Source organism: Thamnophis sirtalis, unplaced genomic scaffold (genome assembly GCF_051295495.1).
Source record: "Thamnophis sirtalis isolate CommonGarterSnake01/CBP01778 unplaced genomic scaffold, rThaSir2_p1.2 scaffold_14, whole genome shotgun sequence".
NCBI classification, from domain to species: Eukaryota; Metazoa; Chordata; class Lepidosauria; order Squamata; family Natricidae; genus Thamnophis; species Thamnophis sirtalis.
Genome location: NW_028261394.1, coordinates 20990169 through 21017183, shown reverse-complemented (window position 1 = coordinate 21017183; position 27015 = coordinate 20990169). Strand labels below are relative to the sequence as shown.

Here is a 27015-nt window from a genome sequence, read left to right as displayed (position 1 = left end):
CTCGATGTGTTACCACAATAACAGTTAAAATAGTATAATCTTTAAAACTCTGGAACATGAATAAAAATATTTATTTAGCGTCTGGCAAATACATGGACTTACAGTTGTTTATCTGTAGAGAGCCAGGAAATGTAGTCTGGGTGGCACTTGTTGCTAGTCGTTTGCCATGTATTTAGAGAGCCAGGAGTTCTAAAAAGATGCCTGGCTGCCAACTGTTAACTGCCAGTTCTTCAATGTAATCTGGCTGCCACTTGTTGCTAGTTTTTTGGTTCACACTACCGTGCTATCCAGGGTGCACCACAAGGAGGCAAACTAGCATGGCACTCCATGAATAAAAATAAAAGCATGTTCAAAAAAATCTGTAGAGATTCTGTCATCCAGGTCATGATTGTTCCAAAGGTGCTTTTTCAAGAGGCAACTGGACTTTAGTTGTTTTTTTTCTTTTGAAGACGTTTGGCTTCTCGTACAAGAAGCTTCTTCAGCTCTGACAGGGTAGTGGGGAATGGTTTTTATTCCTTGCAAACAGCTGGCCATTTGCATCCTTTTTGAAGCACTTGGAGGCTTATCTGTGTCCTCAGGGTCACCTGAGTGGTGCTCCTGGTTCCTGTAGACTGCAATTTTTCTCTGGAAATCCATTCCTACTTCCACATCACGTTACAAAAAGATTGTGGGAAAATAACAGTCCCCTAACATCTGCAGCCACCCCGCAGGATCCCCATGGATCTACAAGGTTGCTGGAAAAACATGTTTCATGGGCTTTCCAGAAGGGACAGGATTGGGGGACAGAAGAGTGGGGGCATGTTCCAGAAGGTGGAAACCACAACAGAAAAGGCAGGTCTTGCTCCTGCCGGATGAAATGACGGATAGGACATGCAATGTCAGTCTCCTGTTGGATTTGATGACCCACTGTATAATTTACACGCTCCCACTCACCCTCCGGACCAGCCCATCAGCCGTGACCCTGTTATTAGGGAAAGCCTTTAAAACACGGGTTTTTCGGCGAACCTTCATGTGTATATTGTGCTTTCAGTATTTCTTAATACGAGTAACCTTCGGTTGTGTAAATTTTAGCTCACAGGCTGGTTGGGGAATTGAAGTCCATACATTTTTAAGTTGCTCAAGTTGAGAAACATTGACAATACAGTATGTAAATGTGACACGATGGCGAAAAAGGGGGGTTGTTTCACCGGCCAGCCGATCGTGGGAAACGAGGAACACACGGATCCCTGCAGCTTTGAGTCCCTTTCTCGACAGTCCTCGCGAGTAAGACTAAAATCCCCATAATGTCGAGGGGCTGTTTCCGTTCTCTAGCAGAAAACACGCCCCTTTCAGGAGAGGACTACAATTCCCGGCGTACTTTGCTTTTCGCACCACACGCGATATGGCCCGTATCGCCCTTGATTAGCCACCGGCACCAGCCTGGCCAATAGGAAGAGAAAGGGGCGGGGAGAATGCCGTCTTCCGGCCTCCCAAGGGCTGCTTCCTGGCCCGGCCAATGGGGGAGCGCGTTGCTGGTCGATTCCGGCGGCGTCGCGCTCTGAGGGGACCTCGGCGGCGTCGGCCCGGCATGGGCGGCCCGCGCTCCTCACTGGCGTCCCTCCGCTGAGCAGCCGCGACAGCCATGGCCGGCACCTCCCGAGACCTGGTGGGCACCGACGTCTTCGACGAGGCCGTGCGGAGCACCTGCGACGTCGCCTCCCACTGCAAGCGGTGAAGAAGCGGCTCGGGCAGGGCGCAGGGAGGCCCCTTTCTCGCCCGGCAGGGCCCGCTGAACCGGGGCGGGCGAATTGTGGCTCGCCAGTCAGGGGGCGGTAGCGCCTGGCGGAGGGGCTTGGAACCCGCAGGCCGGGATGGGAGACTGACGCGGCGCAGTTTGGCTCAGCCGAGGCGGTTGCAATCCCGTTTCATGCCTTCCGTGAGCTCCGTCCATTGTGGTGGATGGGACATCTGGGCGGGGGGCTCACCTGGAAAGGACCCCGTGCAAAGCCCTCGCTTGTTGACTGAAGAAAACCTACGGCCAGAGCGCAGGAAGGCCCCCTGCTGCCTCAGAGCGACCGCCTGGCTGCCCCCTTCCCTTCACAACCCTCGGCCTTCCTTTCCCTCCCAGCTTTGGCCCTTCCCAGCTCCCGCTTGAGAAGAGCGACACTTAATGGCTGGAGGGAGATTTGCACCTCGGATTCTTTCCTTTTTCTCCAGCCATCTAGAAGGGTGTTATTTTAAGGTGACCAGATTTTCAGATTGGAAAAGAGGGACACCCTTGACCGAGGGGGGGGGGGTTGATTAAAAAAATTGCCAACGTGGAAGGCAAGCGGCAAGCTAACACTTCAAAGTCCTGCCGGCAGGCAGGGCTGGAGCGAGCGAGCGAGCGTGCTCCGTCCCGGTGGGTGCATGAGCGGAGCACTTTTCCAGCGCTCCTGTGCCTGGAGAGCTCCCTCTGCATATGAGCCCGGGATCCGCCGTTTGCGCTCCCTTGCTCTGCCTCGCCACCTGCCTTCCCTATCTAGGGACTCCTCCAGCAGAAATAGCAGAGTCGCGTCGAGCGCCGCTCTGCCTTTCTCTGCGCTCTTCCCGCCCAGACGCCCAGAGCCTCCCAGCCCGCCCGGCCCGGGGTGAGTCAGCTGCAGTGCAGCGGGCGGCGATCCCGCCACACACCCCCCTCACTCGCCCCGCCCATCACTTACTCTGAGTTCGGAGAAGAAGCGGCGGCCCCAGGTGGCACTTTTCGCAGAGGTTTTCCCACAGCTTGTCCGGAAGTGGAGCTGGAAAGGCGAGCTCGCCCCCCGCTCACTCGCTATGCTACCCCACCCATGCGAGCGGCAACGGATGGGCGGGGGACTCATGCGGCATGCTAAGCGGACTCCAGCCAATCAGTGAGCTGGCTGGGATGGAAAACTTTAAGCACGCCGCGTTTTCCATCCCAGCCAGCTCACTGATTGGCTGGAGTCCAGGCCAATCCAATCAGTGAGCGGCAGGCTGGGCTGGCTTAAATTTGTAGGTAGGTAGGATAGAGAACAGAACGATGAGCCAGCCCAGCAAGCTAGCAGCTGATGGGCGGGAGCTGCGAGCGCCAAAAAAAGCGTGCTTTTTAAAAAAGCGGGTGGGATGCGGGAAAATGCATTAAAAAGCGGGGGTGTCCCGCCAAAACGGGACGTCTGGTCACTTTATGTTATTTATTAGTTGTATTAATAATACAACTAATATTAGGGGGGGGGATTAGGATTGTAGATAATCAGAAGCTGGTAATAAATCAACAGCATGACTTGGTTGCCAAAATGACAAGGGTACAGGTAGCCCTCGACTTACAACCATTCATTTTGTGACCGTTCAAAGTTACAACGGCACTGAAAAAAGGGACATGGCCATTTTTCAGAGTTACAATCTTTGCATCCCCATGCTCATGTGGTTGAAATCCTGATGCTTGACAATTGATTCATCTTTATGACGGTTGCAGTGCCCTTAGACCACGAAGTAATTGCTTTTTGCAGTCTTCTGACAAGCAGAGTCATTGGGGAAGCCAGATTCACTTAACAACTGCAGTGATTCACTTAACAACTGAGGCAAGAAAGGTCATAAAATGGGACAAAACTCACTTAACAAATGTCTCAAAATAAATTTTGGGCTCAATTGTCATAAGTTGAGGGCTACCTGTACTTTCAGCCAGCATCAATTAAGGAATTTTTGTATGTTCCAAATCATAGTTCCACAGAGTAATCATTCTATTCTCGACAGCACTACAGTAGTGGCCAAAATTGTGGAAACCTTTTGGGAAAGGTGTACAGTATTTTTGAGGTTTGGTGGCTAATAACACCACTTCTTTTGGAGTAGTACCATAAAATTATATATCAATGGAAAGATATTTTAATCAAGAATGTAATGCAATAACTCCTTTGAAGGATTTGCTATTAGAATAGCAGTTATAAAAATAAAAGTGAAACACATAGAAAAAAATGAGATGTACAAAAATGATCAATGAGATATACAAAAATTATCACCATGTAAGTAATACTTACTTGGGTAACCTTTAGTGTGAATTACGGCCTTAAAACGTCTTCCCATTTGGGGGGGGGGGGCTTGATTAAAAAAAATTTTTTTTGTCAAAAGGTCACCCCAGGACACTGAAACCAGCATAAATACGAATCTGTTGCCAAACAAAATTTTGATCACGTGACCATGAGGATGCTGCAACGGTAGCTAAGTGTGAAAAATGGTCGCAACGGTCACTAAGTGTGAAAAATGGTCGCAACGGTCGCTAAGTGTGAAAAATGGTCATCAGTCACTTTTTTCAATGCCATTGTAACTTTGGTCACTAAATGTTTTCCCTCTCCTCGAAACTCCTCACTTCTTCCTTCATTCCTCTTGCTTATCTACCTTCACCTTATCTGTCTTCTGCTCTTTCCCTCTCTTCCTTCCTTCCTCCCTCCTTCCATCCTCTTCTTTCCTCACTCACTCCCTTCCTCCTTTTTTCTCTTCCTTCCTCCTTCCATTCTTTATACGATATAAAATTCAATGAGGGTGAAACACACCAAATCTGGCAAAGCTGCCTTGCACCAACCTGGCCTGCCCATAGAATAGCAGCCACTTTGAGACACATAAACCTGGTCTGAACATATTGCATCACAAAGATTTGCAAAAAGGAACATTTCTTGTAGTAAATACATTTTATAAACAATTTAAAAGTAAAAATCCCCCCAAAATAATAAAAAGGTATTCTATAAATAAAAGAAATCCTTAAAAACCATTGTTAAGTATTACACCAGCAATAATTTATACTGTCACCATTTCAAACTATCATCAGAAATACGAATCCGTTGCCAAACATCAACATTTTGATCGCGTAACCATGAGGATGCCACAACGGTCGCTAAGTGTGAAAATGGTCGCTAAGTGTGAAAAATGGTCATCAGTCACTTTTTTCAATGCCATTGTAATTTTGGTCACTAAACAGCCATGTTCCTGACTTAACAACCACCATGATTCACTTAATGTGGCAATAAAAGGTCGCAAAATGAGGCAAAAATCATTTAACAAACGTCTCCCTTAGCAACAGAAATTGGGGGATCAATCCTGGTCGTAAGTCGAGGATTACCGGTAGCCAATTGCAAAAGGCAACTTTACTTGGAACAGGTGAGATTGTGCCCGGATCCCTTTCATGCCAACATCCCATCCTGTCCATGGGGAGAACTCCACAGGCGGACAAAAGCCCCAATCCCCTCTCAACCTCCAGCTGACTCTGCCATCCGCCATAACCACACATGCCCCTCAAAGGCAAAACTCAGGGGGCTGAATTCTACAGGGGGAGGAGTAAAGGGGGGATTTGAGGGGCAGCCCAAAGCACCATCTGTCTAAATTTGCATCAGGCAAGCAGTAACATTTTCATAGACCATGATCAGAGGAGCAGCTGATCCTACGGAGAGACTCCTCCTGCATTCAGTCCCAGGCCTACAAGTGGAAGTACCCTTCCTTCCTTCCTCCTTTCACCTTCCTTCCCTCCCTCCCTCTTTCTTCCTTCTAGCCTTCCTTCCTTTCCATTCTTTCTCCTTCCTTCCTTCCTCTTGCCTATCTGCCTTCTGTCTTTCTGCTCTTTAGATCTCTCTTCCTCCTTCCTTCCTCTTTCCATCCTTTCACCAAAAATCAGGATGTTTTATTAGCATCAGCATCATTCTGCTGAAAATGCCAGATTCTGTGGTACTTCTGGATGAGATTTAGAAAATTACAGAGACATGAGGAACCATTATATAATTTCACTTGGCAAAACTGATTAAAATAATAGCAACAAAATGTAAGGTTTTTTAATTTTAAAACTCTAGCAAAACATAGATTTATTTCCAGTTTAGTTAATTAATGCCATTATAAACAGGAATGCAATTGATTAAATAAAAATGACTTTTTCTTTTATTAAGAATACTTATTCTACACTAAACTAGAAAATATTTCATAGGCCCTTCAACAAGTTTGTTACAAATTTTCAGGATTGCATGCATTCTTGAAACTGATACCATGTAATGTTAAAAAGCAGATAGCTAACTAAGTACACTAAAAACCATGTTTAATTATTTGCTACTTGAGGCCAATAGCAATGATGAAGAAATTTCTGTCATCCTCAGTGACAATATTTTTAGGGCCAAAAAATAAAACTCTGTATATTGGATCTGTTGAATGGAGAAAGGCCTGCCCCCCCTCCCCCAAATGAGACACCTTCCACGATAATAGGAGAGGAGAGCCTGGAGACAGCAATCACAAGGCAGAATGTAGCTAAGAGAACGGAAACTTGCCTCTTGGAAGGAATGACCCGGTTTGGCTCCCACTTTCAACAATCGAACAGAGAAGCGAAGAGGCAGGAGAGACGAAGCGGGAGCCAAGCCGGGCTAGAGTGTTGGGCTGAAGGAAGGAGGGATACACACACTCACGTTCTCCCCCTTCCTCCCTCCCTCTCTCTCTCTCTCTCTCAAATGGCAAATCCGAGCCCGGTCCCATGCCTTCTCCCAACCCCCGCCCTGTTCTCTTAGCTCTCCTCTCCTATTATCGTGGAAGGCGTCTCATTGGGGAGGGGGAAGCAAGCCTTTTTCCATTTCAAGGAGCTGCCGCTCCTCCCCCCCACCTCTTAGAAGTCCAGCCAGCTGCCCGCCAAGCTCTCCGCGGAGACTCACCCAGAGTTTTCACCGCGATTTGCCTGGTGAGGGGAGGCGGCAGGTTGATGCAGACCAAATCCACAGTATAATAAATACAAGTATAATAAATACTTGTATTTATTATACTTGTATTTACTTCCTCCTCCTTCTCCTCGCTGCGATCTGGATGCCCGACGCGCCTTCCTTTCCTCCATGTTTGGCCCTTTCGTGTGGTGCCTCAAGATTACGAGCAATGCAGGGTTGCTACGTTAAGGGTGCCCAGTCCCAACTGGGAACTACTACTGCTGCTGCGGCACCCCATCCCTGCAGCAGTGGCTGGCTCTGCTCCCGGCTGCGGGCCCCTGCCCTGCCGCGTCCAGCGCGTCTTCAACAGCATGACCCGGCATCCCAAGCAGAGTCCCCCCCCCCACGCCTAGCTGCGTTGCCCACATGCACGGGGATTCAAGGTATCTGGCCGGATTCCTTGAATCCCCGCGGGTGTGGGCAACGCAGCTAGGCGGGCTCTGCTTGGGGGAGCCTGGTCATCTCAAGCGAAGCTCCCTCACTCCGCCTAGCTGCGTTGCTTCCCTTCACATCTTTGGAACGGCTTGGCTCCTTTCTTTTTTTTTTTTAGGGCGCCCCTCCGTTGGGAGGAGGTGGAGGATAGGCTCCAACTCTGCCCAGAGAAGGAGCCCGAGCGCTCCGGGGAAACGCGGCAAGCAAGCCAGCACTTCAAAGTCATGTTTTGCTGAATGACGGGCGAGTTCTAAACTGCCGGCATGACTTTGAAAGGGCTGGATTGCCTTCTGCGTGGGCCGACGTGGAAGGCAAGCGGCAAGCCAGCCCTTCAAACTTATGCCGGCACTTTAGCGTGCCCCTTGGCTGCCATTCAGCGAAATATGTTTCGCTGAATGACGGGCAAGTTCTAAACTGCCAGCATGACTTTGAAAGGGCTGGATTGCCTTCCGCGCGGGCCGACGTGGAAGGCAAGCGGCAAGCCAGCCCTTCAAACTTATGCCGGCACTTAGCGTGCCCCTTGGCCGCCATTCAGCGAAATATGTTTCGCTGAATGACGGGCAAGTTCTAAACTGCCGGCATGACTTTGAAAGGGCTGGATTGCCTTCTGCGTGGGCCGACGTGGAAGGCAAGCGGCAAGCCAGCCCTTCAAACTTATGCCGGCACTTTAGCATGCCCCTTGGCCGCCATTCAGCGAAATATGTTTCGCTGAATGACGGGCGAGTTCTAAACTGCCGGCATGACTTTGAAAGGGCTGGATTGCCTTCCGCGCGGGCCGACGTGGAAGGCAAGCGGCAAGCCAGCCCTTCAAACTTATGCTGGCACTTTAGCGTGCCCCTTGGCCGCCATTCAGCGAAATATGTTTCGCTGAATGACGGGCAAGTTCTAAACTGCCGGCATGACTTTGAAAGGGCTGGATTGCCTTCCGCGCAGGCCGACGTGGAAGGCAAGCGGCAAGCCAGCCCTTCAAACTTATGCCGGCACTTTAGCGTGCCCCTTGGCCGCCATTCAGCGAAATATGTTTCGCTGAATGACGGGCAAGTTCTAAACTGCCGGCATGACTTTGAAAGGGCTGGATTGCCTTCCGCGCAGGCCGACGTGGAAGGCAAGCGGCAAGCCAGCCCTTCAAACTTATGCCGGCACTTTAGCGTGCCCCTTGGCCGCCATTCAGCGAAATATGTTTCGCTGAATGACGGGCAAGTTCTAAACTGCCGGCATGACTTTGAAAGGGCTGGATTGCCTTCCGCGTGGGCCGACGTGGAAGGCAAGCGGCAAGCCAGCCCTTCAAACTTATGCCGGCACTTTAGCTTGCCCCTTGGCCGCCATTCAGCGAAATATGTTTCGCTGAATGACGGGCAAGTTCTAAACTGCCGGCATGACTTTGAAAGGGCTGGATTGCCTTCCGCGCGGGCCGACGTGGAAGGCAAGCGGCAAGCCAACACTTCAAAGTCGTGCCGGCAGGCAGGGCTGGAGCGAGCGAGCGAGCGTGCTCCGTCCCGGTGGGTGCATGAGCGGAGCACTTTTCCAGCGCTCCTGTGCCTGGAGAGCTCCCTCTGCATATGAGCCCGGGATCCGCCGTTTGCGCTCCCTTGCTCTGCCTCGCCACCCGCCTTCCCTATCTAGGGACTCCTCCAGCAGAAATAGCAGAGTCGCGTCGACCGCCGCTCTGCCTTTCTCTGCGCTCTTCCCGCCCAGACGCCCAGAGCCTCCCAGCCCGCCCGGCCCGGGGTGAGTCAGCTGCAGTGCAGCGGGCGGCAATCCCGCCACCCCCCCCTCACTCGCCCCGCCCGTCACTTACTCTGAGTTCGGAGAAGAAGCGGCGGCCCCAGGTGGCACTTTTCGCAGAGGTTTTCCCACAGCTTGTCCGGAAGTGGAGCTGGAAAGGCGAGCTCGCCCCCCGCTCACTCGCTACGCTACCCCACCCATGCGAGCGGCAACGGATGGGCAGGGGACTCATGCGGCATGCTAAGCGGACTCCAGCCAATCAGTGAGCTGGCTGGGATGGAAAACTTTAAGCACGCCGCGTTTTCCATCCCAGCCAGCTCACTGATTGGCTGGAGTCCAGGCCAATCCAATCAGTGAGCGGCAGGCTGGGCTGGCTTAAATTTGTAGGTAGGTAGGATAGAGAACAGAACGATGAGCCAGCCCAGCAAGCTAGCAGCTGATGGGCGGGAGCTGCGAGCGCCAAAAAAAGCGTTCTTTTTAAAACAGCGGGCGGGATGCGGGAAAATGCATTAAAAAGCAGGGGTGTCCCGCCAAAAGCGGGACGTCTGGTCACCTTAGTTATAATGTGTGATTGCTTCTATTAACTGGGTTTTATTTCAGGCTATATTTGGCTATAACTTTTCATAGCATACAGATAATTAAACAAACTTTGTTGCATCACATTCTTGAATAAATTATTTTTCCATTTATATATAATTTTATGTACTACTACTCCAAAACAAAAGTGGTGCTATTAGCCATCAAACCTCAAAAATATACTTTTCTCAAAAGTTTTCCACAATTTTGGCCACTACTGTATGGTAGCCTCATCTATTGTACTATGTTTGGGGCACCCCACTTAATGTCTTTAAACAGAAGACGGGTAAATATTTATAGGGGATGTTTTAATATTGATTTCTGCCATAAGCAGATATTTTATCTAATCCTATTAGGCTAGTGCTCTCCTTGCATCCAGATATGTACAAACTTGGTTTTGATTCAGTGGTTTTCTCCTAGATTGATGGTTCACATTTTTCTATTAGTATCACCTGCCTTTTGAGAGCAGCAGCTGCTTCTGAAAGTCATAAATATTTTGAAGAGTCTCTTTGCCATCTCTTAAACATGGAATAACAATATTAATTAGCCTAATTTAGTTAAAGTGCATAAGACCTACTTTTCTAATTTAGATGGATATTCATATAATTTTTGTTTAAAATATTTTGTTTTCAATGGAATTGGATTTGTTAAAATCCAATTTGTTTTTCTTTTTGTGGTCAGGTATGCTGTCAGTGTTGGCTACTGGAAGGACCCTTACATTGAATATTTTGTAAGCCATCCAAAAGAAAGGAAGGCACCTGAAATCAGCCGTGGTAGGTTATAAACAAATGTGTGGGGGGCAACTTGTGTTGCTTCATGAACATACAGCAAAAGGAAGAAAGGAAGAGGTGGGTGGTGGATGGGAGCTAACTAACAAAATCATTTTCAAATGTTTTCAAAGCTAAAATATGTCAACTAATTGTGTTTTTTGTGTGTTTTTTTTTTTTTTTTTTGCTAAGGGTATTATGCCCGGGTCCAAGGAGTTGGTCGTTTACTTAAGGCTTTCTTAGAAAAGACAAAATGCAATTGCCAAATTATAAATCTTGGTGCCGGCATGGATACTCTGTTTTGGAAATTAAAGGTGAAATAGCTTATGTTATCTCAAGTGTGATCTCTGATTATAATTTCTAAAAGACTTTGTTTTCCCCCCACTTTTATTGATTATATAATGAAGCGGTAGGCAAACTGGTATCCTCTAGATAATTTGGATGTCAGCTGTCACCAACTCCATCCAATATAGTTGAAGTGAAAGGATTATGGGGCCTTGTTATCCAAAATATCTTAAGGATACAGATTTCTATCTTAAAACGAAACAGTATAAGTCTAGTTTATGTTCCAGGGAATTCGGCTATTCATTCTAATTCACAGGACACACTGTAACTTACAAAGCATTTCATTGGTGGTGTATATCAGTGAAAATTGTTTCTAGAAAATAGCATGCAGCCACTAAGCTTTGGACATGGCTGAGCATTTCATGATTTGCAGAGTGCACATGATAGTAAAAAAATTCTGCTCTTAGAAGTCTGTGTACTTTTTCTCTTACTAGTAAATCAATGTTCTTGAATAGGATTGCCAGGAAGAGGGTAAATCAACCCATCTAACCTCTCTCAAGCAGATTATTGCGATTGGGTCATTGCTTCCATCTTTTCCCCTGCTTTTTGCTTAGAATAGTTGGGGGATTCGGTTTAGGAATATAGTTTGAGCAGGAGAAAGACATGCCTAACTATGACTGCAGAATCCTAGTCTAGCAACCTTGAAATCACAAAAGTCAGGACCGAAAGCAAAACAATGGGATGTTTCTTTTGCCCTCAGTGAAAATATTGGAACTTATTTGTTTTCCCCTACTTTTTAGGATGAGAATCTTCTTCCTTTGAAATACTTCGACGTTGATTTTCCATCTATAGTATCAAGAAAAATTCACTACATCAAGTAGGTGCTGGAATCTGTATTATATTTGAACAACTGAATTAATGCATTTGTCTTTGGAGAAGAATTTTAGAATAAAATAACTAGAAGTGATACTAAAATAGTTATACTTTAATTACTTTGTTCTGAAAATATGATGTAACACAAGCGAGTATATGTAAAATCGTATCTGCTATCTTACAAATTTCACTTTTAGACTGTTGCCTGATTAGATGTGACTGTACTACTATGAATGTTTGATGGAGTTTTTGTACATTTCTGCCTTTTCACATCTCTTGTTTGCTCCAAAGCAAGAGTTCCGCATAATAGTTGCAGTTTTGCCAAAACACAAGGAAGGGTGCCATTCTTTTTGTCAGTATATTGGACAAGTGATAGTTCATAGACTTGTAGCTGCTATCACATAAAGTTGAAAGGGATAGTTCGTTCCCCCCCCCTTTTTTTGCGTTAATCTGAAAATAGGAAGACAAACTTTCGATACAATTTCATGGTGGTGGCCTTTAAAGCTGCTATGATTATTTTGCAGAAGATTGTTTTAAACAATTGAGAATAGTTTAATAGTTTTTAATAGTTTTATTAGAATTTGTAGGCCGCCCTTTTCCCTAAGGGGACTCAGGGCGGCTCACATAAAACTGGGAAGGGGGGGAATACAAACATCAAGATAGAGACATATCATAAAATGGTAGGCAACATACATTCATCATTCGGGAAGGGTAACTATCCTTATCCCCAGGCCTGACGGGCGAGCCAGTTCTTCAAGGCTATGCGGAAGGCTTGGACGGTGGAGAGGGTACGAATCTCCACAGGGAGCTCGTTCCAAAGGGCCGGGGCTACTGCTGAGAAGGCCCTCCTCCTTGTGGTTGCCAGCCGACACTGGCTGGCTGATGGGATACGGAGGAGGCCTAGTCTATGGGATCGTATTGGTCGCAGGGATGTAATTGGCAGAAGGCGGTCTCTCAAATATCCAGATCCACTGCCATGTAGGGCTTTATGGGTGATTAATAGCACCTTGAAGCGCATCCGGAGATCGACAGGCAGCCAGCGCAGCTCGCGGAGGATAGGTGTTATGTGGGTGAATCGAGGTGCACCCGCAATCACTCGCGCGGCTGCGTTCTGCACTAGCTGAAGTCGCCGGATGCTCTTCAAGGGCAGCCCCATGTAGAGCACATTGCAGTATTCCAGCCTGGAGATCACAAGGGCCCGAGTGACTGTTGTGAGAGTCTCCCGATTCAGGTAGGGTCGCAACTGGCGCACCAGGCGAACCTGGGCGAATGCCCCCCTGGTCACAGCCGTTAGGTGGTGGTCAAATGACAGCTGCGGATCCAGGAGGACTCCCAAGTTGCGAACCCTCTCTGAGGGGTGTAAAATTTGACCCCCCAGCCTGAGTGATGGGATACTAGTCAGATCTTTGGGAGGAAAACACAACAGCCACTCGGTCTTTTCTGGGTTGAGCACAAGCTTGTTAACCCTCATCCAGTCCATAACGGCCTCAAGACCCTGGCTCATCACATCTACCGCTTCATTGAGTTGGCACGGGGCGGACAGATACAATTGAGTATCGTCCGCATATTGATGGTATCTAATCCCGTGCCTGCGGATGATCTCCCCCAGCGGTTTCATGTAGATGTTGAATAGTAGGGGGGATAAGACCGAGCCCTGAGGCACCCCATAATTTAGGGGCCTAGGGGACGATCTCTGCCCCCCCACTAACACCGACTGCGACCTGTCCGAGAGGTAGGAGGAGAACCACCGTAGCACGGTGCCTCCCACTCCCACCTCCCGCAGTCGTCGCAGAAGGATACCATGGTCGATGGTATCGAAAGCCGCTGAGAGGTCGAGGAGGACCAGGATGGAGGGATGTCCCTCATCTCTGGCTCTCCAAAGATCATCAATCAATGCGACCAAAGCGGTTTCTGTGCTGTAACCGGGTCTGAAGCCTGACTGGAAGGGCAGGCATGTTCCCTTCATCAAGTAATTGTGAGAGTGAGTTCTCACCCAATTAAAAGCAAACAGATAGATAATCAGTTCAGTCTGTTAACAAAACAAGTAACAGGAAATCCTTTCCCACACAAAGGATAATTCTAATCTTTTGCATCACGCTGCCAGAGAAGGCAATAAAAAACAGAGATGCATAAGTGACCACAAATAATTATACAGAAGCTTATAATGATGTCATGTATGCGTACTCTAGTTACTGTAAGAAGTCTAAATAGGATAGCTTTAGCTTATAAATAGAATCAGCCAAACAATTATATCTATAAAAAACTTATTGTTGGGTTTAAGGATTAGCACAGACCAAAGTATTTCTGTAATAATCAGAAATATATTTAAAAAAACAAGCATTCTTAAAAACTCTTAAATAAAATGGAAAACAAAGACAAACATGAAAATAATTTTACTTTCTAATATATCTATAAACTACCAGTAATTATCTAGTTTAAGTGTCAGAGATTTCTGATAGATGCAAGCCAAGTTAAGCAATGTTTGGTTAGTGAACAGGGATTTCTAGCCGGGTCCAGGAAGTCTATTCTTTAATGAATTCCTTATTAAATAAATAAAAGTTGCTTAGAGTGCATCTGGCAAGATGGGGAGACAACATTGCATGAATGTTCTCTGTGTTGGTAGAAAAGAGTGAATGTCCTTAAATATATGATCTTGGGATTTCAAAAGAAGCTCAAAGTGTCTAAAAGTACTTTTAAAGAATTCTTCAAATTACAGGTAGTCCCCAACTTACAACAGTTCATTTAGTGACCGTTCAGTTACAATAGCACTGAAAAAAATGACATGACTGTTTTTCACACTTATGGCAGTTGGCGCATCCCCATGGTCACATGATCAAAGTTGGGACATTTGGCAACTGACTCATATTTATGACAGTTGCAGTGTCCCGGGGTCACATGATCACCTTTTGTGACCTTCTGACAAAATCAAAGGGAAGCCAGATTCACTTAACAACTGCGTTACTAATTTAACAACCACAGTGATTCACTTAACAATTGTGGCAAGAAAGGTCATAAAATGGGGGAAATTCACTTCATTGTCTCGCTTAGCAACAGAAATTTTCAACTCAATTGTGGTTGCAAATCAAGGATTACCTGTAATTTCTGCCATACAGATTTGCAGTACTAGCAATGGACACATTAACTCTGAACAGTGAGGATCGCATCGTCTTCCTTCCTCTTGAAAGCATCTCTATTGACTTGGCCTTTCCTGTCCAGCATCACCTGTGGATGTTTGGCTCAGGGAAAGTCCCTTTGATTCAGACAAGCACATGAGGGGCTCTCAGCCTCTGTTTTGTCTCACTTAGGCCAGTGCAGAAGGTGACCCTGCAGCCCACTCCCTTGGCTTGTTTTCAGAAAGTCCAGGCCCATTCTGGTTTTGGTGTAGGAAGGATGACGCTTTACCTGGTGACTCATGGGCTCTCTCTTCCCTTCCTGTTCCTCCTTCACAGATCAAAGCCTCCTCTCTCCAAACCGATCATGGAAAGCCATTTAGGGGAGACGGTTCTCATAGGTGAGTCACTTGGAGTAGGGCAGCTTTTTTAGATTTCTCTCACGTTTCCTCTGTGGGGTTGTTTGTTCTTCCCTGGTTTTCTTTGACCAGCCAGCGGCTGCATCTTCCCCATCAACACCAGAATAGGAATTCAGTGCTACAAAATTTAAAAAAGCGATGGATCTGTAAAATTCTGAACTAGTCTCTCCCTTAGACCTTTGTTAGCTTTAGGAGCCAGTCAGTTGGGTTGTGTTGAAAGACCTGAGACGTTTGCTCACCCCTGCAATGGCATCACTGGGGAGGCTTCCCATCGTGACTGTAGATAGTGACACGGGTGAATTTGTAATGGGCAGTCTCTTCCAGGGTCTAACCAAGATTAGAACTGGGATCAAATCCCCTTGGAAATCCTCTTTGCCTTCTGGTCCTTCCATGAGACTTTGGCTTCCAGGGCTTGGTGCCCTCAAATCCCCCCTTTCCCACAAAATCAGCAAGTTCTGCTTGTACCTGCAGCTGCTGAAAGGATGCAGGGCTTGAGCTAGGCTTCTCTTTCCTGAAATCATGAAAGGAGCAGGCCCATAAAAGAGTTTGGGAATGTGCTTCCTGCTTGTTGACACTCCTCCAGTGGCCTGGTCCTTCCTTTTTTTCTGCCAAGGTAGGTGCTATCTTTGCACAGTCCCTGACCACTTCATGTTAAGACTGATCTGTCGGTCATCCCTCCCTCGCCCCACCTAGTCCCCTCCCACCATTGTGGCAAGTTATCAGCACTGGCAGCATAGATTTTAAGAACAGCCTTATTGTGTCGTCACATTTTTTTAGCAAAGCTTCAGGTTTTGTCAAGTATATACAAGCCCTTTGAAAAGTCCCTGCAGATCTGCATAGCAGTACATCTGTACACTGGCTGCATCGCGTGGCCTCTGCCTTTCCTGGGCTGTTCAGAAGGAGACTGAGACACTGCAGTGCTTTGGTTTTCCAACTGTTAAGTCAGCCTCCCCAACCCCTCCCACTCGTGCTCTTCACCTCTCAACACCCATCCTCTTGGCTGTTCTCTGAGCTCCCACTGATCTCTGTCCTGCCTGGCAGCATTTTTCTGTTCCACCACCATCAAAAAGGTTGGTTGGTTCGAATTTCTTCTCTCATTAAATGGTATGCCCGCAGAGGGTTGAAGCAACTATGGAGAGTCCCAGATCGCTTCTCAGAGAAGCAGGTTCCTTGGAATCTTGAAAGAAAAAATAATTCCACCCCCCCCCCCCAATTTACTTAGTGGGAACATCTTTTTCCTGCAAGATCCCTCAGTATATGACCCTGTTTACAAAAATGTTTTCCCTGCTTTTGTTTTGGCAGCAGGGTTTAACTTGGCTTGAGATGATAAATGTGTGTTTCACTTTGATTTAAGTGTGTTTTAAGATGGGGTGAGATACACATTTTTGAGAAGTAGCTTTCTAAGATGTATAAACAACAGTAAGTAACTATTACTATTAAGAAAGAAACCTTTGCTATATATCAAATAATTTAAGCATTGTGCAGCTGTTTATAAGAAATTTTATAATTTAAGCAACTTTGTTTATCAATATTATATTATACAAATATACAAATCATATTGACAAACTTTTTTCTTTATTTTCAAAGTTCTAACTTGATAATTAAGCTAAATCATCTAAGTGTTAATAAACTCTAGTTCATTTTGAATAAATACCACTGTACCCAAATAATGTATGACTCTTGTTTTGTAATAATACAATAAAACAATATTAAAAGGGGGTGAAGGGTTTGACTTATGTATATTACCAGTAATGTGTGAAAATCTGGCATTGTACAGAATGCCTAGAAAATCTAAGAATGTGTGATGGAATGGAGCAGGAAGGGATGTTGGAGGTCTTCTTATCCTGCCCCCTGCTCAAGCAGGAGAACCTAGACCATTTCAGACTGTCTAGACTCTTCTTAAAATCCTCCAGTGATGAAGCCCGCATAACTTCTGGAGGTAACTTCTGTTCCACTGGTCGATTGTTCTCACTGTTAGGAAGTTTCTTCTTAGTTCCAGGTTCCTTCTCTCCTTGATTAGTTTCCATCTGTTTTTTCTTGTGTTACCCGCCGGTACTTTGAAGAATAATTTGACTCCACACTTCTTTGTGGCAGCCCCTCAAATACTGGAATACTGCTGTCATGTCGCTCCTAATTCTTCTTTTCCTTAGAGTAGCCATTTTAGGCCAAGTATGAAAGCTATATTATTTCAAGATGCTATATACTTTCTCTAGGCATTGTATATAATACCTAGGCTTTATGCAGAATGACAAGAACTATTTAGGCAAAATATGAAAAGAGAACCATCAAAAGGGTTTGGGTTACAGTTAAGATTAATCGTTTATTGAAATACATATCTGAAAATGAAGGAAGGAATGCCAAATAAAAAATGGTACTTTTCTAATTGAAAAAAACAAGAAAAAAATACCATTATTGACAAACTTTTTGCAACAAGCAAGGCAAGAATGGCATTTTAGCAGAAGTATTTTATATGGTTTGCTTTCTGGTGTTGCATAGAATGCCTAGGAAATGTGTGAAATGTTAAATTCTTTGATGTACCATTTTTGGCATTCTATAGATTCCCTAGGTATTCCATAAAATGCCTACTTTCATTGATAGTAACATCTCAGTGTGGGATGGGCTACAGAACATAGGGAAATGTCTACCAGTTTTTTTCTAGGGGGTTCCCCTCCCCCCATCTTTGATTCCCCCCAACATACATGATTTCTGAGAGGAAGTGGTTCCAAATTGTTTGGACTTGAGATTAAAATCCTTCAAATTGTTTGCAAAGCTCAAGCCTGTAGACTTTCTCAGCTGCCATCAATATCAACTTCTCTGACAAAGGTGAAATGCAATGTCGTTGCCCTAAAATAATTTATTTTATGTTATTTCCCTGCCTCTGAAAGCAAGAGGATCTGTGGCTGGCTTTAGAGTTTTCCTTCTGTGAAAGATGTGGACATTTGAAGCTGCTCCTCAGGGAGTCCTTTAGAGGGAATTGGCTGTTAAAAGGGTTTGCCAACCTCTTTGACCCCCTCCCCCAAACAGATGGAGAAAAAAGGGCCTTGGAGTCAGAAACCCCAAGACCTGCAAGGTTCCTTACTTGCTTTTGGGGACATGGCTGTCATTGTCCTTAGTTGGGGAGCATTTAAAAATAGCTGTCCCTGTTGAATCCTCTGCAGATGCACATAGTTTGGACACCAGCCGATATGCCATTGTTGGAGGTGATCTTCGAGATCTACCCAAACTGGAAGAACAGCTGAAGAAATGCAACATGGATCCAAAGTAAGATGGGCACCAGAATCTCTATGGCTCCCATCCTGATGGCATTCGGGGAACCCTTAAAAGACTTGGCTCTACTCCCGTCCTGGCTCGGGTGGTTGGGGGCCCTGCTATAGTTACCCTGAGATGCCATCAATTTTGGTTTCTTATTCTTTTATTCTTTTACATTTATCACATTCTGCCTTTGTATTCTTGGCTTTATGGCCTAGAGTCGGGTGGCAGCTAATTCGAATAAATTACAATTGTACAAAGGGAATTTCTGGATACACAAGACAATCTTTTCAGGACTTCTTGCAGTACCTAGAATCGAAGATCCTGAATTCTTTCAATCCCTTGCCCTTTCTTCTTTCCCTGTTTAAAAGTTTGCCAACACTACTGATGACGGAATGTGTGCTGATCTACATGACCATGGAGCATTCGATTGACCTCATTAAGTGGGTGGCAACCACATTTCGGTCTGCCATGTTTATCAACTATGAGCAGGTAAGTGAGGCTCCTCTGTTGCCCCTTTCAGTGTCCAAACCGTGTGCAGTAGAGGTGCCCTCATTTCAGGGCATGGCTGCTTCAGGGTTAGGGCTTGGTGAGGTTATAAAGACGGTCCCCCAGCAAGACATTATTCTGGTCCGTGTTTGAATTTTGCTATTTCTGCATTGCTTCCCACACAATACAAGAGGAGAGATCTTCTCAAACTGGATTAATTATTTCTTGAGAAGAAGAGCTTCTGAGTCAGAGGTGGTTGAACTCAGAGATATAGACCTGGAAACAACCTTACTTTTTATTAAATATTAATCTGTGGAGTCTTAACGTGCTGGCATTTTAACAGTGATGCAAGCTGCATCCTTATGAAAAGGATAAACCGCTCTCAGAAAGGTGCAAGTGACAGATTTGAATCTGCAATTTTGGGTATGAAAGCAGTTGCAATTGGAAATAAAAGCTCTGTTTGCCTCCTCCCCCCAGTATTATTAGACTGACCCCTTTGCAAATCGGAGTGTGGTGACAATTGGGGTCATACTGAGTGGCTCTGTGAGCATTATTTTTATTATTTTAAAAATCTGTACAACATCCAGCAATTGTGCAGTGTCAGGCAATATAAGTACTGAAAAAAGTGATGTCCTCCAAGTATTGGGATCCCACTCCTGTGTGTTCTGCAATGGGAAGAAACTCTTTCAGTCTCATCAGGAACTGAAAAACCAGATTTGGCCATTTGTTTGCATTTATTGAGCTTCCAGGACATTCCGCCTAGTGGGAAGCTCTGGCACGAAAGCCCTCATTGGATATTTGCTTCAAATCCCAAGCTTAGGAGAACTGTAGCTACTGTTCTCACAGTGCCCAGCATGTTTGCTATTCCAGCTGGGAGTTGTGAGAATCTGGTTTCTAGGGGTGCATCTAAGAATGAAAGGGAGGTTCTGCAGAGATTAAAAAGATACGGGTATAGCAGGATTGTGGACCCTGTGAATGTTGCACGATGACTGCATCTTTCTACTACCTGCTGGAACATCCAGGACTCCCAGGATTCCACATGGGCCTGAAAGATGCTGCTCTTTTAAGAGCTGTCTTGAAATTAGCAAGTCGGCTCTGGAATGCCTTTTGGAGTTTACACTGAACCCTGAAAAGCCTGAGCAGCTTTAATGAATTTCAGAGGTGAACCCCAAAGCCCCTCACTCTTCCAGACTGTTGCTGGAGCTGACACAGCCTCTTAGGTGCTCGTTTGTGCACTTGTGCTCTGAATGGTAAGACAGCAAGGTACCCTTCCTGTGTCCTTTCCAGGTGAATATGCTGGATCGCTTTGGACAGATCATGATTGAGAACTTGCAGAGTAAGCAGTGCGAGCTGGTGGGTGCAGACGCTTGCAGATCTCTGGAGACCCAGGTCAGATTTCCTGGACGGTGGGACTCAGCTTAGTAAACCCCCCAATAAAAGAGGGGGGCTTTGTCCAAACACTCGTGCTTCCATTCAAGTCCCAACTTTACCCTGTGCTTTGCTCTACATGTTCCATTCCATAAGACAGGAGTCCCCAACCCCGGGGTCGGTCTGTGGCCTGCCAGGAACTGGGCTGCACAAACAAGCGAAACCCCATCCACACATGCCCGAGAGCCAAGGAGCACATGAAACCATGAGCCTCCCAGTCCACAGAAAAAATGCCTTCCACAGAACCGATCCCTGACACCCAAAAGGTTGGGTGCCGCTGCCATAACAGACCTTGTTTTGGAGAGGTGCCAGGCTTGAGAAAAGGGGGTTGCTCATGCTGACCTTATGTAAAAGCCAGCTGACTGGCCTGATGGCCCTCTTGGTCTGAGAGCTGCACCATTTTTGTCCTTAGGAGTGTAGAGTTGGTCAGGACCATTTAGACCGCTGAGTCTAACTCCCTGCATGCAGAGAGGGAGAGCAGGAATGTAAACTGACCGTATCCCTGGGAGGTGCCACTTCGGCTCTTCCTTAAATGCTGCTTCCTGTTGAACTCTTCCTTCTGTGAGAAGATTTTTCATGATGTTCAACCAGGTTTCCTTGATGTTTTATCCATTATTTTACCCATCATTACCTTGAAAGATAGAGAGCAGGTCATGACTGTTTTTTTTGTGACATCCTTTCAGGTGTTTAAAGGTTAAAAAAAGGATAATTTTTTGAAAATTGAAAAGGAATTTTCAAGGCTAAATCTTTTCCAGATCTCTCAGACTGTTAATTCTTTGTGTGGTGACATCTTTTTCTAAGAACTCAGACCCCACAGCCTCTTCTAGTATCTTGCCCAACTCAAATATTAAGCTGAAAGGCGGGTAACCTTTTGAGTGATTTATCTTCTTTTTGAGTCCTGGAAAATCTGTCTTTAACAGATTTTTCTCCTGCATTTCATTCGCAGAAGGAACGATTCCTGCAAAATGGCTGGGAAACAGTAAATGGTCTTGATATGTTGAAGGTCTATCAGAGTTTGCCACCAGATGAGATCAAAAGGTAAGCTTCTCTTCTTGCTATTTTTATTCAGAGAGAGAGAAAGAGAGAGCACCCACAGGTGTATATTTGTATGCACTGAAGCAGCCCAGTAAACTGTGTGTTAATCTTCAGTGAAAAGGCGAACTTCCTCTGACTATGGTTTGAGCCAAGATGATAATGATGACAAAGACCACAAAGATAATGATGATAAAGTTTTAGAGTTAAACTACACTATATAGTTTATATATTATAGAGCTGTGGTAGTGCAGTGGTTAGAATGCAGTATTACAGGTTAACTCTGCCCACAGTCAGGAGTTCAATCGTGATCAGCTCAAGGATGACTTAGCCATCCACCCTTCCAAAGTCAGTAAAATGAGGACTCAAATAGTTGGGGGCAATATGCTGACTCTGTAAGCTGCTTAGAGAGCTTGTAAAGCACTGTGAAGTGGTATATAAGTCTAGGTGCTATTGCTATATCCGAAACTCTATATTTATCGTGCATTTTAGGGTGATCCCTGACATGTTTGTTTACAGGAGAAACAGATGGCAGATAGCACTGAATGAGCCACATGCTTGGTAGAGATAGGTGGAGGTGCTGTGCTCTTAAGCTCTCCCAGCCTGAGCATACGAAAGGACAGGCCACAGAGTGAGGCACCTGATGCTGATCTGAAGGTCCCAAGATTGGACTGGAATGAGGGATTTCAGTACTCGAACTAGCCTTGTTCCAAAACAGGAGCTCTCATTTGAAACCTAATTTGGAAGTAAATAGATAATATTCTTCCATGTAAATTATGATCTATTTGTTGAAAAATTGATGTATTTTTAAATTGCCTAACTCCTCCCCCCCTTTCCTAAAATTGCCAAACCTGGAACACAAGACAACAATCCTGCAGTGTAGTCTTAACCAGTGCATGTAAGAGAGGTTCCATTTACTTTTGCCAGGTGAGGTTGAATGGCTTGCCGAACTGAGTGAGCAGAAGCATTCCTGTGGAGCTCCAGAGGGGTCTCCAGAACGCATGTCCAATTCTCCTGAATGTTGCTGATTCTTTGATCTTAGATGGGTCATCTCAGAGGATCCATGTAGATGTTAAAAAGCAAAGAAGACAAACTCCAGAGGTTTCCTATAAGCAAAGAGTTGTGGAGTGGAAATTAATCATGAAATACTCTTTGGTTTTGTAGCATTTTGCTCCAGCAAGGCAAGGTTTTGTGCTCACCTAAAAGTACAAACACTACCGACCACTTGAGAACCAATATGGCCTCAGCTGGCACTAAAGTGTAATAATAGTTTTATACTTTTTGTTCCAGTAAGCCTTAATTGGTTATCCTGGTATTTAAAAGGTACCAAAATGTCAACTCAGAATTCAGATGCAGCATCTAAAAACATTGTTATATTCGCCCCAAACTAGGAATGTGCAGAACTCACTGATAACCTCAGGAAACTGCCCCCGGAAGGACAAGGTCTGGAGGGGGAACGGAACATTCCAGGGTTCAACGGAACGTTCTGTTCCTGAATTGGTGAGTTTGCACATCCACAACCAAAACCTTTGCCAAAGTTTTTTGCTGTTTGTTCCTTCAAGCCCAGGTTTCCCATCTCTTCCCCTCTCTAAAAGTGGGTAACTGATATACTCGGAGAACCCACAACTTGTATTTTTCTTAATGGACTGAAAACATTGGATGGGTTTCCTATCTAAGAGAGTGACTGAGTTGGAAAGCACATTTCGATGAAAGGAGGATAATGGACAGGACACATATTGTACTTGACACTAATGCGTCTTACTGATGCTTCTTACGTTAATAGAAAATGTTGGAAAAATGAATACTGTGTGATCTAGAAATAAATTTTAGTCTTATTGCCAGGGAGAAAGACAGCAATTGTTCTATTTGGAGAATTTTGATAGTGGGATTACAATTAGTTGTCAATGAATAAATATTGGCCCATTGGTGTAGAAAGGGATGCAACGAAACCTTGTTTTTAACAGAATAATTTGCAGAAATGTTTGCTATTCACAAATGTCCATTAAATAGTACAGAACAGAGAGATATAATTATGTACCTCTGTTCTATTTAACAGAAAATGTGTGTTCTTTGTATGATGATACTATGATACAAGCTACTTTACAAATGACTTAGATTCGTTCACATTTAAAGTTTTATAACATAAGAATTTGCAAAGTTATGTTTGGTTTCCTTCAGACAGGCTCAGATCAGAAAATTATCCTAGTAGTTTTTTTTTTTTTAAAGGATTTGCTCGATATGTGAGAATGGTCAGTTCCAGGGTTTTTCCTTGGTCTCACTGTAACGATGAGACTTGACCGAAGCTGATGAAATGCCCCTGTGATTGGGAAGCTTCTGTCTTCCTCAAAGCAAAGAGCCCTGTGGAATTAAAAGCACAGGAAAGTAAAATCCTGCTTTTAAGGAATTGACTCTGCTGGAACAGTTTAATGGCCCCACAGTAACAGTGCAATGCTTTGAAAAGATAATAAGCATCTGAAAAGTTACTCTGTGCCTACCTAATAGAAAAGAGAAAAAGAATAACGGGGGATTTGTAAACTGAACTACATTACTTCGTAATCAGTTCATTAAATTTACACTTAATATAGAATAATTGAAAATATTATTACGTATTTTAACTAAATCAGTCTAAAGCTGTTGAAATACATTTGAATGACTTTCAGTCTGATCATATGACGTTTTTTATCGTGAGATTTTATAACTAAAATGCTACATACTGTGCATGCTTGATATTTTTTAAAAAAGAAAATGTCCAATGGAGCCAAATTGATTTTGGGGTGCTCTGTAGGATAACACTCAGATCATGTCAGCTACCCACTTTGGTGAGGAAATGAAACCTGAAAATGCTGGAAGAAAAAGGAACAAACCAGTATAAAACTTTGATCTAAGTACTTGGTAAATACAGCAATGTTGGGGTGTGTGTCTTAAGGGTTTCCTTTGAACTCCAATTTCAAAGGTCTCAACCATGGGGATACAGACTGGGTTTTGTTGAGCAAAACTTTGGCTCTGTTGGTTTCATGGTACTCTGTAGCCCGCACAGAGGGCACGTCAATTATCCACTCTTAGTTGTTTTTCAAAAACTGTAGTATAAAACTGAAGAATAGGTTTTGAGTGGAGACCAAATTTCAGAATGTTTGGTTTGTTATCTATTATTCTCTTAATATGGCTCTTCAACTCACAGATTGTGATACAGCCGTTCAGAGGCACCACCAGACTCTTCTGTTGGGCTCCTTGGACTGGCCCCCATCAAAAGTCGTGAATTTTGGGTTGGGCTGATATGTGCAAGGAGGCCTGGCTCAAAGCTTCCTTGTGAGCTTTGGACCTAGCTAGGAATTTGATCCTGGCTCTTATCCATCCTGGTAGCTCCTCTCTAAATACAGCTTGTGTCTGCTACCACCTGTCTTGTTTTCTTCCTTCCTTCCAGGATAGAGGCACTTGAGTTCCTGGATGAGAAGGAACCATTTGAGCAGCTCATGCAACATTACTGCCTGTGCTGGGCTATCAAGGATTCCCAGAATTTAGGTATGGTCCTCCCTCTCTTGTCTCTTGCTTCAGAGCTTGAAGGACTAGTACAGGCGGTCTGATCTTGGACCTTTCCAGACCAAGTGGCATTTGTTGCTTCTCGCTATACCTGGAGGCAACTGGTCCACATGTGTCTTGGCTTGTCAGTATTTTTCCCCCAAATAATTTTTATTAATAAATATAAATGAAAAGAAAAAAAAATCAATATAAACTATTAAAAATATAGAAAAATGTAAGAAAAGGGGAAAAAGAGAGACATAAAAAAGAAGCAGTTTCCCGCTTTATCCCAGCAGGTAAAAGTAATTTTATTAGCTGTGACTGTCTCTAAACAATCTCTCTTCTCCCAATAGAATACCTCTCTTAGGTAAGTCAAATGTTATGTCAATCGGTGTTTGTCAGCAAAAGTCCAGTAAGGGCAAATATAGGTATTTACTTCTTTTAACTCTGGTCAAACAAGCCAATCTTATAAATCTTATTTAAATATTTAAAAAATATTCTTTAAACCATTCAAAAAGAGGCCCAGGGGTAATTTGCTGATCATCTGTTTCAAAGCAATAATTCTTCAGAACAGATTTATTTTGTATGAACAAGTACAATTTATCCTTTTATTCTCTTTAAAAAAAAAAACACCTTCCAAATCTTAGCAATCTCCATTTGCCATGAAAAAATACCTTCTAAGTAATTCAGAGCTATAATTCCAAATCCCTCTGACCTCTTAATCTGTTGTTAAGTTTTCAAAATCCTTATACAAGCAGCATTCTTTTGCTTCATAGTCCAAAAATCAAACATTTGTAAAACATTTAAAATCAAATTTATGCCATCTCTTTTAAAGACACAGAAAGTTACCAATGAGTCCAGTAAAACCTTGCTAGTCCAATGTGTTTTAATAGCTCCAATACACAAAACATAAAATAATGTAAAAAGGTGATGAAGATATAAGGCTTGATTGAGTTCAATGGCTGTAAAGGCTGCTCTGCAAGAGTGAGCTTGATGTTATCCCAACTCCCAGCCACTCCATTCATAAGCCATCCTTAAAAATGGCAAGTTTCTGCTGTCTGCTCACGAGGAGCAGCTGTCCGGAGAGCTGTATGGATCTCCCCTCAGATCCAGCATCTGCCTGGGATTCTTCTTACAAAAGCTGTCTTCTAGCCAGGAGAAGCCAGTAAGATGTCTGCTCACTGTGGGGCTTCCTGCAAGTGTCCTGCTTAGATGAGGGCTTTCAGGCTGCATTGGGAGGAACTGGAAGGTTCTGTGAGGGTTTGATAGGATTCCAAGAGAATCTGAGGGCAAAAATGATACAGAGATACACCCAGATACAGTTTCCTGTTACTAGAACTTTACTTCTTGATCGGGGTTTTTGGGAAATAGATTTTTCTGCTTAAAAAAGTGTCAAGTGTCAACAAAAGTCCCAATTTCTCCCATCTTTCTACAGGCCTTGCAGACATTACTCTGTGACGCATTTGCTCCAGTGGAGCTCCAGGTGAATCTGCTGCCCCCTCCCGGTGGGCCTCTGCATGCATCTGCTGACCCCCCTGCTCCCGTGGAAGTGTGCGCAGGTGAACATGAGCCTTGGAGCTGTGGCAAGCAGCCTCCTCTCCCCCGTTCGTGGCACGTGACAACCTTTTGAATAAATTACTCTTTTTGTGAGCAGCCGAAAAACAAGCGAGTCTCTCTCCCTTTTGTAGGGATTTTTTCTAAAAAAAAGTGGTGTTGATGAACGGAAAGGGATTTGGATTCCTCCTAGATGTCCGAGAGTTCTTGTCCTGCTGGCTGGTTCAGAACTGGGCTGAGTTTTTCCCCTGGGGAAACGCAGGGGGCCCTTTTGGCTGCCAGCAATCCCCTTCTCCCTGGCCTCATTTTCCTTCCTGAAATGATGTTCCCGGTGCATTTTCACCCTCTTCTGCCTTGAGTTTCTTGGTGTCTCCCGTAGGACTCCTCTTTCTTCTTTTCCCCCCAAAGGGAGCTGGCTGCATTCTGGAAGCTCTCACTCCCGCTGAGGGGGTGGGAATTGTGTTGGTTTTGGGCCGCAGCTTCTGGGGGCTGTATTGAGATGCACTCCTGACCCTGAGAGAGTTAATAAATGGTGACGTTTTGTAAAGCCGTGTCATGCCCTTTTCTGATAAATCAATCATTTGATTGAACAAGACTCCAATGCAGCTTATGCCCAAAATGCCAGATGGCATGAGCACACAGGTATTTTCTCCCTCCCTAGGAAAGGGAGATATTTCCCTTTGTTTAACCTTAAGGAGTGGCCCTCCCCTGCTGGGAAGCAGAATCCTCCCCCCCCCCCCCGAAATTTCCTCCCTGACTTTATCCTGTGCTTGATCCCCTGACCCATTTTCTTCTTTCTGTCTTCAGAGAGATTGTTTAAACAAGCCTTCTCTTCCAAAAAATGCTTTCCTTCCCTTTTTAGTAACCC

At 44.8% G+C, this 27015-nt stretch overlaps 1 protein-coding gene across 3 annotated transcripts; it reads left to right on the top strand.

The window, feature by feature from the left end:
- Positions 1-1474: 1474 nt before the first annotated feature.
- Positions 1475-26258, top strand: LCMT1 (leucine carboxyl methyltransferase 1). 3 transcript variants are annotated; one of them, XR_015698483.1, is made up of 12 exons: positions 1475-1710; positions 10107-10198; positions 10385-10506; positions 11278-11354; positions 14800-14861; positions 18038-18140; positions 18500-18620; positions 19905-20006; positions 20992-21083; positions 22469-22577; positions 24499-24596; positions 26029-26258. XR_015698483.1 is itself a non-coding variant. In XM_014068931.2 (11 exons), exons 1-11 carry the CDS (start codon positions 1622-1624, stop codon positions 26049-26051), a joined length of 981 nt encoding a protein of 326 aa, XP_013924406.1. In that variant the 5' UTR covers positions 1475-1621; the 3' UTR covers positions 26052-26258. The 3 variants fall into 3 exon arrangements, 2 of the variants coding, with proteins under 2 accessions (XP_013924406.1, XP_013924407.1); XM_014068931.2 differs by lacking the exon at positions 22469-22577; XM_014068932.2 differs by lacking the exons at positions 22469-22577; positions 24499-24596.
- Positions 26259-27015: the final 757 nt, after the last annotated feature.

Coding starts and splice junctions, on each gene's coding strand:
- LCMT1 (XM_014068931.2), top strand. CDS start 1,622: ATGGCCGGCACCTCCCGAGACCTGGTGGGCACCGACGTCTTCGACGAG. Junction 18,141..18,499: donor AAATGCAACATGGATCCAAA/GTAAGATGGGCA, acceptor CCTGTTTAAAAG/TTTGCCAACACTACTGATGA. Junction 20,007..20,991: donor GCAGATCTCTGGAGACCCAG/GTCAGATTTCCT, acceptor TTTCATTCGCAG/AAGGAACGATTCCTGCAAAA.